At 38.3% G+C, this 14,023-nt stretch overlaps 1 protein-coding gene across 3 annotated transcripts in view; it reads right to left on the bottom strand.

The window, feature by feature from the left end:
• GALNTL6 (polypeptide N-acetylgalactosaminyltransferase like 6) overlaps window positions 1-14,023 on the bottom strand; it is a 434,479-nt gene that overhangs the window by 35,394 nt on the left and 385,062 nt on the right. For all 3 annotated transcript variants that reach the window (XM_005483801.4, XM_074541294.1, XM_074541295.1), the window contains exon 7: window positions 6,207-6,324. In XM_005483801.4, coding sequence (XP_005483858.2) covers window positions 6,207-6,324 — 118 coding nt within the window. The remainder of the gene's footprint in view (window positions 1-6,206; window positions 6,325-14,023) is intronic.

The following is a 14,023-nucleotide window of genomic DNA, read 5'->3' as shown; positions in this document are numbered from 1 at the left end:
GTAAATGTCTAAGGAAGGCTTGAAAGTGGCGAAAGTGGGGCTTTGTCCTTACACTCCATGGACACTGATGTGCAGTCAGATAGAGTTGAGAGCTACTCAGGAAGCTGCTGTTTACTACCTGCCATCCCAGAATTGACTAAGCCAAAGGAGCTCTGGGTAGGTGCCTCTGGACATGTCATTTACTCTCCTAGTAAGCACAGTCCTTCTTAAAAAGGAAGTTTGCTGGTAGATTGGGAATGGAGACTCAAATGAATGCTCTGCCTCCAAGCCAAAATAGCTTATTACCACCCAAAGCAATCTTGCAAAAAGTCATGCCATGGGACACGAGGATAATTTTCTTAAAACAAAAATTTTGCAAAATCTGCCTCTTAAATTAACCTTGAAATCCTCACCTGTTTCATCTCATGACAGTAAATTCACAGGAAAACACGCATAAACATAGTAAATTATCATAAACCCAAGAGTATTAAAATAATGTTATTTATTTTTCTAACAATATTTCCTTTGTATGTTACATCATTTGTATTTTTTTAAGTGGAAATTTGCTCTCTGTGGCTGTCTTCAAACAACCCAGTGCCCAATGAAAGTGCGGACGTATGTTTACTATTTGTTTTTGTTTTTTTAAAGGAGGTGTCATTTCAAAGGCTAGACAAATTATTGCTGTGATTAATCAAGGCTTCTAAGCCTTTGAAGAATGGACAGAATAGCAGCGTGACTCAAAGGTCAGCCCCAGCAAAAATTAAAAAGACAAGAAAGCAGAAATTACAGATATATGTACATACATACATATATATATATATATATATATATATATATATATATATATATATATAGGCCAGTATTACTTTAACTGAGGCAATGAGAGCTGCAGTAGACATATATTGCATTTCCTCTAAAGCAGTAGGGTAACAATATAAAATAATAAAAAAAAAAGAAACCCCAGTCAGATATGCTGAGGTAATAACAAGTGGGAGGAAATAACACTGTGTTAGGCTTATATTTGATAGATATAAAACCTGAAAATGCTGTGCTGCACCTGAGGTATGCTGTGCAGCGTAATTGAAATGAATCTTGGGCTGCCTTGAAGGATATTTAGCAGCTGTTCCTGTTTATCTTTCAGCTTCAGAATGGTATTAAAAGAATTTTTTATACTTTCCTGAGAAGATAAATTCTGGCAATTTTGTCTTTAAAATGTGCATTTTTCTGTCACATGCACTAAATACAAGAAATTGGAGAATGACTTCTGTGTTAAGTATTACAGACCTCCAGCATACCATGAAAGAAACTCAGGTGGTGTGGGACATTTGGCAAAATTATATCAGAAGCAATGAAACTCACAGGATCGTTAATGTCTCCTTCTTACAAAAGCAGTGAATCTGGTCTGCAGCTGAGGTATAAAAAACAAAGATGAAACCAAAATAATGCAATTCCAGCTTGGAAAGATCAAAAGAGTAGTTTATGTGTCAACTAGAGACTATCTCACAATTTATCTTTATATGGCTCCTTCTAACAGAATCTTGCAAAACATTTTATAGGGATGGTTGAAAGCAAAAAGCAGGCATTAACACAAGCTTTAAAAGAAATTAAGCTGTGGTTATGTGGCTTTGTTCCTAACTGGAGTCTAGATGCCACAGATGTATTTTTTGGCTCTATTCTACAGCTCCTGTGGGATTTTGGGTGAATCACTCTCCTTTCACATTACTTCTTTGTCTTTTAAATTGAATTCTGCCTTCTCTTATGATTCCCCCACCTTATCCCTCTGGTTTATGAGTGATCCAGCCTGGAAACTACCTGGAAAATGTAAATACTGTGCATGCAAGACTGAGATTCCAATCCATATGCTACACTGTAGTCATAATTACTGTAGGAAGAGACTCATGATTTTTGAGCAGTGGAGGATGTGTCGCTGGGGAAAAGGAACATAAACATACAGCAAATTATTCAAAGGATTTAGAGGGTACTGAATGGACTTTGCATTAGGCTTCAAAACTTACTGAGAAATATACTGCTGCTGAGAGTCAGTAACAAGACAGAAAACAGTGAGAGATATTGAAATGAAGGGAAAATACAAACTGTAAACTGGTGGAAGAGGAATATAAAGTATTGCATGCAAAAGCAACAACTTGGTGCTCTTCATATTGTGCAAGAGGGATGGACTACAAACAGGAGAAATGTATTACAACAGTGGGGCTGAAAAAGTTGTAGAAAATAGGAATATAAAAATTTTATGGGTTTTTTTCACTCTTCTTGAAATATAAGCCAAAAGAACAGATTTGGCAGTTGTAGAAAAGGAGAAAGAACAATATTTTCCTGTGAACTTTTACACACAGTGAGAATGTTCCTCTAAATGAAAGAAAAATTGAAAAATAGGATCACTGACAGCAAATCTACAGTCAATGGGTCTGAAAATTGCAAAACCATTTACTGGAGGTGAAGTGGGATTTCCTGTCAGGAAATATTAAAACTGTACCATGTAAACTGGGAACTGATGACTGTGGGTATTTCAACAATACTAACCAGCACCCCTAAAATTCAGAGAAAACTGGCAATATTCCACATTTGCCAGTCCTTCATATAGATTACAACTGCACTAATAAGTGGTAATGCTCCTCCACTCCCTATCTGCTGCCAAGATTGACAGCTGTGGAGGGAATTAATAGTGATTCTGATGATAATGAAAGGGATTAATGAACTTGGAGGTGTGTTTTGGAAAACAGGGATGAAGAGAATTTAAAAAAATGTATTGGATGGATAAAGATAAAACAACTGTAGATACAGATGACTATCTTCAAGAGAAGAGGGAACCAGCATTAGCATTTTTGTTAAGGTATGATTTACGATGCCTAAGGAATGTCTAGTGCAAAGGATTGCACTGGGTTTTCACGTCCAGGTTTTGGTAGGAGGGTGGCAATAGAGGTGGCTTCTGAGAGAAGCTGCCAGAAGCTTCCCTCAGGCTGAACAGGGCCAATGCCAGCTGGCTCCGGGACGGACATGTCCCGGTCCAAGGCCACCAGCAATGGCAGAGGTGCCTCTGGCATACCAGATTTAAGAACAGGGAAAAGTTACTGTGCAACTTTAGCCAGAGAGAGCAGTGACAATCCCTGAGGGCACCAGCTCTGCAGACATCAAAGTCAGGGAAGAAGAAGGGGGAGGAGGTGCCCCAGGTGCTGGAGCAGAGATTCCCTTGCAGCCTGTGGGGAGCACCATGGTGAGACAGTTGTGCCCCTGCAAACCCTGAAAGGTTCATGGTGGAGCAGAGATCACAGAGGACCTGCTGCCCCTGGGGGACCTCATGCTGGAGCAGGTCAAGATTGTGAGGACTCCTCTCCCTGAGGAGGAAGGAGCAGCAGAGACAACACATGATGAACTGACTGTAGTCCCTATTTCCTGTTCCCCTGAGAGAGAGGAGGAGGAGAAAATTGGGAGGGAAGTTGAGAAGAAGGGAAGGGTGGGGGAAAGTGTTTTAAAATTTGCATTTATTTCTTATTGCTCTACTCTGATTTGATCAGTAATAAAATGTTTTTTCCCAGTTCAGGTCACCTTTGCCCGTGATGGTAACTGGTGAGTGATCTCTCCCTCTCCTTATCTTGATCCAGGAGCCTTTTGTTATATTCCCTTTCCCTAGTCACATGAGGAGGGGGGGTTAGAGCAGCTTTGCTGGGCTAACCTTGTGGTTGACCTTTGGCAAACAGCCAAGGTCAACCACAAGGGTCTTCAGGAAACACAGGACATTAGTATGTTTGATACTCTTTATTGTGGTGATTACTACCTAAACTGTAGTAAATAGATTTAAATCTGATAGTTTTAAATCTAGGATTTCCCAAATAGTGGCTTTCCTTGTTATTGTGAAGAGATGCTATTAATCAGGTGAGCTCCAGTGCTTTGCAGCTTTCACAAGTCTAACACGCACCGAAGAGTACTGTCAGCAAGATGTCATACACCTTTTTGATTAAAAAAAAATGGACCCTGATGTTGCCAAAAATTAAAATCCTGAATACTTCCTTATGTAAAATTTAATCTAAGAAACTATTTAATGAAGAGGTCATATTTTGAGACATTTTGTGGCTGTGTCACCATCCACAGTACTCCAAATAATTATTTGCCAAGCAAATTAAAGTAAGATGTGGCATCAACACACAGCCTGACAACGCTTCCACAGGCCATAGATGTGGATGCTCTAAGAAAGAGTAAATTGTCATCTCCAGAAAAGTAAAGCCAAGGCAGCTGGACCAGTCTGGTTATTCGGCTTTTTCACTGACTTTGGAACAATTTGGAAGTCTGCTATCTTACCAAGTTTTCTCAACAGATCTGGTAAATTGAACTGTCTGGCCAACTTGTCCTCATTTAATAAGTTTTAAGATAACTCAATCTATAGCTACAGTAGAATCTGCTGAAGCAGAAACCTTTCCCAAACTGATTGTGGTGATTCTGACAAAAAAGCTCAGTTCTTTCTCTTTGTCTCTTTTACCTCTGCGATTTTTTCCAATTTTTTGTTATTCCAAACCAAACAACAATTTTTTTTTTTTATTTTACATCTCTTAAATTCTTCCAATAAGAATTTACTCCTACTTGGAAGTAATTTCTAAAGACAATTTTTTTCTTTTTTTTAATGCTAGTAAGAAAGGACAAGGACCCTAAGGTTATTATATACTGAGACAGATCCAGAGATATGACTGAAATGAGACCCAGTGTGTCACATCTGCCTCCAAAAAAAAAATCTATCCCTTGAACAAAACACACTGGGACGGTCTGGTATCTCAATTTCCAGTTGTGTTACCATGGTTTCTATACAAAGTCTGGAGAGAACAACAAGTATATTCTTTGCGATGATGAATAAAAGGAATATTTGAAATAGGATCATAAAATCATGGGTGACCTGTCAGAGTCCATTGTGACAGCTACAAGTGACTACTTATATTTGCCTCTGAAACAATCTCAATGGACAGAAGGTAAATCAATATATTCTAAACATACAGTCTAGCTATTGAGTTTCCCCTGCCTTCCTGTTTTATTTTCCTGAAGTATAAAAATGATTTGGAGAAACATGAGAGTAAGCCAGTTAATGCAAAACATTTTGCAGTTCTTGGAACTCCTGTAAAGAGAGGCTGGAAAACCAGTGCTGGGTGACACTGTACATTTCAGTCAACAGAATGGCCTCAGCATTGTTTTAATTGCAGCTGAAACTCAGCTGCAAGATATCTGATATTAGTCATGGCTGACATGTTATATTTATTTAAAGAGCTTTACATTGACAGAGTTTGGAAGTAGGCTGGAAAGATCCTGGAGGTAAATTTGAATTGCAATTTCAGTTTCAAGCTCTATCCTAACACACTTGACTCAAATAATCTAAGACAGGAAACTCTATCAAGCCCTTGCAAAACTTTGCATGTAGAGACTATGAGGTAAAATTTTTATGTCCTTGGGTATACTGGAAAATAAACTCAAAATTAGACATGTTAGTCCTCAGTAAACTAATAAAAATTCATGTCTTACATGTAGAAAGTAACAAGACTTTCAGCTCTACATGTAAATACCGAGTAACAGATTTCAATACACATGTCCACATACAGGATATGAAGGTATACTATAACATGGCTGGTTGTACATAACCTGAGCACTTGAATGACCCATATACCATTACAATAATTTAAATGCAATTTTAAAAAGTTTCCTTTGGAACAGCTGGCCTGCAGATAACAGCTCACGGCAGCTGAGCTGCTCTAGTGATCCACTGCTATTGAAAGAAGCCTTTCTTCCTGTGACTTTCTCTATTTCTATCCTTTTTCTTGAGCTGACTACAGGGGACCCTATCCCCAGAGATGATTAAACTTGTTGATCTGGACAGAAAAGCTATTGCATTTCCTTTTCTGCTGGATTAGTTCTCTGTTGGCTTGTTGAACTGAGCTCAACACTTGAGCACAAACACAGCATCTGAGCAAAGGTAAGTGGAGAAGACTTGATAAAAGGGAAAAGGTGGAACTTCATTCTTTGACAGTGGTAAGCTACTGTGTTTTCAGAGGGAGCTGCACTCAGTGTGATTTTTATATGGCTTCTGGAGCATTTGCTTATGGCACTGTGGAAATTCCTAATGAAAAGAAGTATTGTAGCAAGTTAATTTTAGTTAAAAAAGACAGAAGCCCAGATGAATGAAAGCATCGTGACAACACCAGCAAGGAAGTATTCTATAAAGTGGCTTGATGACTTACCTTAAAGGAGATTTCATACTGCTCTCCTCCCCATATTTCTAATCCTGGATCATAGCCTCCCAGCTCCCAAAACCATTTCCGGTTAACGGCAAACAGACCTCCAGCCATTACAGGAGACCTGAAGGATGAATAAAGCAACACAAATAATAATGAAGATGTTTGGCCCGTGTGTGTGTGTGTGTGTGTGTGTGCCCTCTGGGTGTGTTTCTAGGAATGTTTGTTTGAATTGTGAAGCTATGAAAGGCATAGATAAACATATATGATAGTAGTGCAACCAAACAATATTTACCTTTATTCATCCAAGGAGGGGCTCTGGATGAGAAACAGGCAACGTGGTAGATCTAGAGAATGGCAGACAGTCATGCACAAACTCCTTTTAAAAAAAAAATCCCAACAAAACCAAGCCCAAAAAACTAATAGCCTCCCCAAAAGTTCTGTTTATTGATAAGTAACAGAGAAAGAAAGGGACTCTGGAAAACTGCCAAAGTAGTTAATGAGTCTCAGTACTCCATGTGAAGTAATGTGCATTTGAAAGTGAGCAAAAGTTTTCAATTAATTTCAGCCTCATATGTGCTGGCTAAAGAAAGGCAGAAAGGTGAAAGAGGATGGCTGAAGAGAAGCTTTTGGGAGTTAAACATCTGCTTTCCTAAACATTTAGAGCTCCTCAAAAGTATCTCACAGTGGTAATGTGACTTATAGGCAAATAATTTGCTATGCTTCCCATGTTTCCATTTATTCCATTAATAATTATGTGACATTTTCTTAAATTGACTCAGTCTTTTCCACAGACAATATAGAAAACAAATGAGATATTTAAAGTTATTGTTAGAGAATAACGACAAAAACATATTGCAAATTTATATACAGGAATTTTGTACTGGAAAACAAGCATTTTCTCTTTTTATTTTCTTTCAGTATCAAGAAGACCACCTTTCTAATGCATTAGATACAGTGACAGCTTTCAGAATTACAATGTCGCTCTTCAACTTATTCCTTGAAGTTATAGTGGAAGGGGAATACAAGGACGTCTACGCAGAACAGGAGGGAAACAACACGCTTGAGAAAGTCCAATCCAACTATGCAATTCCATCAATGCAGATCAACACTAGCCTTATGAGTTTTACAGCAAGAGGCCAGAAGGAACATATTCATAGTGATGGCTGGTCAGAGAGAGAAGAAAAGACAAAGCCACGGGAGACCTGGATGGCTTCCAGGCAATGTTTCCTTAGCAGAGAACCAACGTGAAACTGCGTCCTGTGCCCTGTCTCTTGTAGCAATAAAGCCCCAAGGGAAAATTATTCCATCCTGGGGCATTTTGTTTTGAATTACTGCTGGTGGCTTGTTTGGAGCTATGGGAGCAGATGGTATCATCCCGGAAGCCCTGACTAGAAAATGAAAACTTCTCCCTTTGCCACTGGTTTAGGATTTGGCAGTGAACTTGGAACTGGTAAATATTTCAGGAATCCATGCATAAGTTAGAAGTTTACTGAAGAGGACATCATGTTAATGGAATATTCTGCCATATTTTCTCTGCCTTAACACTTTTTTAGGCTGCTGTCTTTTATCTAAGGCAGTAGAGACAATAAAATAGCAAGCAAACAGCTGAGTGGTCTCTGCCACCATCAGGCAGCCAGTGAATCCCACACATGAATGTTAGAAAATTATCCCCTCATTTGCATTCATGGTAATGAGAAACATTATGGATAATTTTCCTTTCATTTCTATATGGTAGCTTAAAAAAAAATTAAACTACCCATTTTCATGACTCTTACAGACTAATTTCATTTTCCTTTAGAGATTACTTTTTTAAAAGCACATAGAAACTTTGAGAAACAATGCTTTGCGAAAAAAAATCCAAACTGGCAAGGCTGTGCAGTGTAACATACACTGAATGCTAATACTTTTTTACTTTTATTGACATTTCATATTTCAATATTGACTGTATTTCCACATATGAATAAATTAAACAGAGATTTTATTAGAAACCTTCCCCTGAGGATTCTGACTACTACAATACATTTTCAATTCCTACCAAAGTAAATCTAATGTCCTTTTTGACTTCAGGTATTAAATGATCGAAACATAATGTCCTTTTATAAAGGACTTACAACAAGAATGCTTATAACTAAATTGCTACTGACAGAGGAAATGTAGTCCCAGAAATCACTGGGAAAATGCAAGATTTCTCTGCTTCTCATAGATACAATATCTTTCCTAAGCATTTCCCTCAGTAGAGTGAATGGCCTATAAAAAAGGCAACTGCCGCAGGTAAATCAGATGGAAGATAAAAAAATTAGAGACTTAAAAATCCAAAATAATTTGCAAGTACTTACAAATTATATTTGAATAGATAGATTTTTCCAGTGATAAATCCTGAGTAACGAAACCCCTTGTTCTTCAGACTTGAAAGTTCAGAACATTTATTGCAATTAACAAAACCACCTAATGACTGGGACCATAGCAAACCCATAATTTTTGCAATTCCTTAAAAAAAAAAGTGAAGAAATTGAATGTAATGTTGCCCCATTAATTCCTATTCCACAAGATGTTCTGACATTTGTTGTTTTGTAGGAAGAGCAATGAAGAGGAAAAGCAGGATGGCCTTTTGGTTTTCATTAGAGTGGAATTAGTAATAAGCTGTGTGAAACTGAGTGCTTGGCACAGCATGAATTCCACTCCATGCCACAAGCAGCTACTGCTGAACAGGCCTTAAATTGTCTCCAAAATATGAAGGCAAGAGTCCAGTCTTGCAATCATGGGTGATATGAAAAGTCCTTATGTATCAATAGGATCACTTACACAGATAAAAGAACTGCACTGAGCCCAAAGGAGAAGAATTAATCTCTTGTTTAGTGGCTTCTGTGTAGAAATGTCAAGTACAAAGCTATGTTTGTAGGAGTAATTTTTTCATGAAATGTCCTACTCAGATGCTTAAACAATCAGACTTGAGCTATTATAGCATAATATTATGTGAGTAATTACAGGGGAAAGCTGTAAAGTTCTTTCGGTCAAAACATTAAAAGGACAAAGGCTCCTAAAACATCACAAAAGCTGGAAGGGTAAAGTTGCTAAACTTAAAAATATTTCTAAAAATCCTTCCACCTGAGAACTACTGCACAGACTCACTGAACATACATGAAAGAACAATATTGGAAGTAAAAGCTAGCTGATTGAAAAATGGCCCAACTGGTCAAAGATTGCTGTGCTGAATAGAAAAAGAATTTGATTCAGTTAGAGCGTAAAACCCCACAAAACTTGCTTTGCAAAAAAATACAGATTGAGAAAAAGGCAGGCAAATACTTAATAGGAAAAGATACATTACAAACAAAAAACGGCACTAAAGGAAGTGTAGCAGTAGCTCAAACTGTAGACAGCAAAAATTTTTATAACTGCTTGCAATTAACATGCAGAGGAAGGAAGGAGATAATTTCACCTATGAATTTTCAAGGTAAGGGAAAAATGACATGAACTTCAAAGGAATGGGAAGTTCAGACTTGCAATAGAAACAAATATGGTGTGTTACAAAGAAGCAAACTGCATAGCAGGGCTTGGAATCATTACACTGCAAGAGTGATACACACAGCGGAACTAAAGGATTTGTGAGAAGGGAAGAGAAGCTCTGACAGCCTGCAGAATGAAAATGAGGGAAATGAAAATGGGAAAGCACTTGTGCTGGATGACGTGCACAATAGGTACACTGATAGGAAGCACCTGCCCGAAACAGCTGCAATTTGGCCATTGTAATTGAATCCAAGGAATGGCACATATTGCACTCTGCACCCCTCTGTATAACCCAGACTGATTTAAAAGGCTCTGTGCTGAACTACTGAACAGAGATGGATGAATGCTGGAGTGAGGAGTCCAGGACAGGACACATCTCGTGCAGGACACATCAGGCAAACTGACCTTCAGTGACAAACCCACAGGCACATTATACAAAACCAAGGCAAAAACCCCACAACAGAAATCTGGTTCTACTGACCTCGTGGTATCAGGGATGTAATGGAAAAGGAGGAAAGGGGCCATGGTGCTGCTGGCACAGTGACAGCTCCAGAAATGACTGGTGACCTACTGAATGCAGCTTTGAGCTAGGCTCCTGCATCTTTAATAATGAATTTCAATGTCTTGTTAAGCAAGAAGCGTCCCTTCACCTCAGTGATGCCAATGAAGGCACCCCAGGAAGGGGAATAAATTCAGTTACCTTGTTTCACTGGTGACTGCCCCAGGTTCTGTCTGCAGTGAGTCCTGACACTGTATCACAGCTTCTCAAAGCAAATAGCAGAAGCTGACACTAATCCTAAACAAAAGTTTGAAAATCCTGAAAATTAAAATTTATGTATGTGTAATGTTAGTGACAGACTTGGCTACTTGGAGGAAGTGAATGCAGGAGTAAACCAAACTGAAATTAAGAGGAGTTGATCAGATGGCACAGATGCGATGTAGGTTAAGAAAGCAAATTACAAAAATAAAAATTTAGTGGTTGTTCCACCTAAAGACAGTTTCTATACTGTGCATAGTAAAAGATGTCAAATTAGCTGAATGAATATTGATAAGACTTTGTGAATTTCTCAAGAAGTAAAAAAAAAGTGGAATATTTTATATACTTAATTCTCTAAGCAAATACAATGAAAATGTATTAAAATGTATTTTCAAATGCACCAACTCTTTTACATTTAATATTTCTGTAAGGCATTGTTTTATCTTTTATCCCTTCTAAAAACATGACCCATTTAAATGTTTATAAAATTATCAACATTCAGAAAGTAAAATCGGTCTCTGTTACATTAGCCTACGGCAGTTACTCTTTCTTTTTTAACTCAAGTGTCCCATTTTCTGAACAACATTTACCCTAGATAAATGTAAACTACCCATTCATATGATCATTGTGCTGCAACAGGTAGCAGCCAAGTTGTATTAAACTCAACTTCCAAGTCTCTCTATAATCACATTCAATTTTTAAACTCCATTTTTGTTTGGGAAATATTAAGATAAAATCCCTTTCTTCAAATGGTGAGCCAGAAAGCTGTGGAGAGTCAGCTACAAAGGAACTTCTAAAAGTGCTTGACTTTCAGTTTACAGAAGTTTCCACTGTAATTTCATCACAGATTCTTGTTTTTCTTACTATATTGCTAAACTTCATTAAAAAAATTATATTGTATAAAAGCAACGAGTCCTTATGTGGGTGATGAGGCCTTTTTCTCTCATATTTAGAAAATTAATGAGAAAGAGATGAGCTGGGTAGAGACTGAAGACTCTGAAGGAAAGGCTTCTCCTTCCCATAATTACCTCTCATAATCCAAGAGAAATCTGTCTGAATTATTGTTAGAGGAGATCTACAGTACTCAAACTAAGCAGGTGGGTCAGCACAAATGAGCATCCTGAAGGTAAAAGTAAATGAAAGCTTCTGGAAATGTCCTGCAGGCAATGGTGTTCAGAAGGATAAAACCAAGGAGCAAATGAACAGCTGGAAGTCATGCTAAAGAGACAAATCTAATACACAAGCAGTCTCACAAGATTGAGGCCTGAGGGCTGCAAAAGCAAGAGAGCAGAGCTGAGAGCAGCCCCTCAGCTGAGCCACATTCATGTCATGAGGAGGGATGGACCTTGGACACAGCAGCAAAAAACCCTTCAATTTATCAGTAGGAAGAACTGCTAGAGAAAACAAAAACAACCTCTAAACACAATTTGGATCAGCTCTGTCAGTTTAGCACCTTTTCAAATTGATGGATATTATCTGCATTCACAGTTGTCCCTTGAAAATATAATCTTTGAAATTAGATGTAGAAATGAAGATAGATTGGAGGTAAAATAGTATAAACTGTCCCTAAAACAGAAACTTCAGGTTTCCTGGCTTTTGCTGAGCTTTGATTCTATGTTCCTATGAATAACAACAGTTCATTAAATCCCATCACTACCTTTGTGGAAATTCTCTCAGAACATATGGGGGCAGTATCTGAAGAGAATTGCTACCCAATGTTTTCTTCCCCTCCTTAGACAGAAAGATATAAACCAGAAAATTATCTTCCAGGGCTTACTTTTGCTTTATTGACTTAATTAAGCCCCGTATAGCATCATAACCAAAGTTTAAACTCAAGAAGAAATTTTCAATTTCATTAAAGATAATAAATGTTTCCTTTTGAAACAAAACCACTGGGCTGAAAATAGGTTCTTATTTTCAAAATAGTCCTTTAATTCAGACTTTTTCCTCCCAAGGCAGATTTCTAGATTACAAATCCAATCAGTTAGGAGTCTGCTGTTAAAAGTTACAGATGATTTTGACTAAGTTATTTGGATTACTACAGCCCTATGTTTTTTAGAACTCTAACATATTATATACTTATTGCAGATTAAAGTAGATTTAAAGACATGAGAGCTCACCCAAAATAGCTTTGTACATAAGGTGTACACCCAGCAGCTTGGATGGTTTTAAGAATGACCAGTGAGGAAAAGAAGCCTTTCTGATAAATACATTACATGCTACTGTACAGCACCACGTGCACACTTGTAGCAGTTGGAGACTTGGAAAAAAGACCAACAAGGCTGCTGAATTGCAATCACCACCATAAACTCCACACAAAAGAGAAGCTTTTACTTGTTCTGGATGTCCTGCAGTATTTCTGGCTCTGGCTTTCTTTGTGTAACACAAAATTGATTCAGGTGGGCAAATAAGAAGGGTAAGAATTAAAGCACTGCAAGGAAATGGCACCTGGAGTTTCAGTGGTTTTTCTTTTCTGTTCCTGCCATTGTTCACACACCAGATCAGACTGAATAGTTAGTGAAGGTCATCTCCAGAACATTTCTGAGTTGCAAAGATTTTGAATAAGTGGAAGTATAGTTACAATAACCTTCTCCTGATTTTTCAGCAAAGTCTTTAAAAACACTGCTGCCTAGCATCTTGATGGAATTGGCTTTTCTTCAGGGTCCCACAGACTGCCCCTGGTGACTGCCTCAAGCAGACAGAGCTCTCACACTAGGCTAACCAGATGAGACACACAGTTAATGATATGGCTGTGATCTGCCATGGAGCTGAGGATGTGGATGAATGTTATTCCTTTGATCAGTTCTTCCACAGTACTGTCAGCAAGTGCCCCCACTCCACCCTTATGCACAAACACTGCTTCAAACACAAGCAGGGAAGCAGGGACAAAAGGTAATTTTAATATTTCACTTATGTCTGTCTTTGGGGATTAATGCAGAAGCCTGAAAAGATTCCATGCTGACAGGGGGGGAGGCTGGAGCTTGGCACGGCTTTTGTAACTGTGCCATTGCTACACGAAGCAACTCATCCATTTGCCAGTGGTCAAAGATTTAATGAATTTTTTGCCTTTCAAGAAGGCAAAAAAAATATGCCTGGAGAGGCTAATAATGCAGCCAAAGGTATTCAGGGATCCTGGAAATGTTTCTTAGGTGCATCATTGCCATTTATTAAAGCTCTGTAATTTGCTGCGTTACCCTGTTATGGAGGGTAATAGGGAGCCAGGCATTAGATTTCTCCCAGTCTGCACAAGAGGCACAAGAATATTTTCTTGTGGAATCTGTGAAGCACTGAAAGCAGCTTTTCAAGCACAGAAGTGACAGGAAAAACACTGGAAAGTACTTCTCAATGGAGCACGAAGGAGCTGAAAACTGATGAGGTTGAGCACTTGATTATCCCATGATAGCATCTTCTTTTAATTTGATGTTGTAAAAATGGACAGGCTGTGGAAAACCAGAGAAATGAACCTTCCTGGTTTATTATCAATTGCAGAGAAATTAGGTAAAGTATGTGGACTCTGCACCTGACTTTGAAGGCAAATACAGCTAATCAGTTTGCCACG

This window comes from Zonotrichia albicollis, chromosome 5, assembly GCF_047830755.1.
Source record: "Zonotrichia albicollis isolate bZonAlb1 chromosome 5, bZonAlb1.hap1, whole genome shotgun sequence".
In the NCBI taxonomy this organism is placed as follows: Eukaryota; Metazoa; Chordata; class Aves; order Passeriformes; family Passerellidae; genus Zonotrichia; species Zonotrichia albicollis.
Note: the sequence above shows the minus strand (reverse complement) of the source record. Positions and strands in the feature narration are given on the sequence as shown.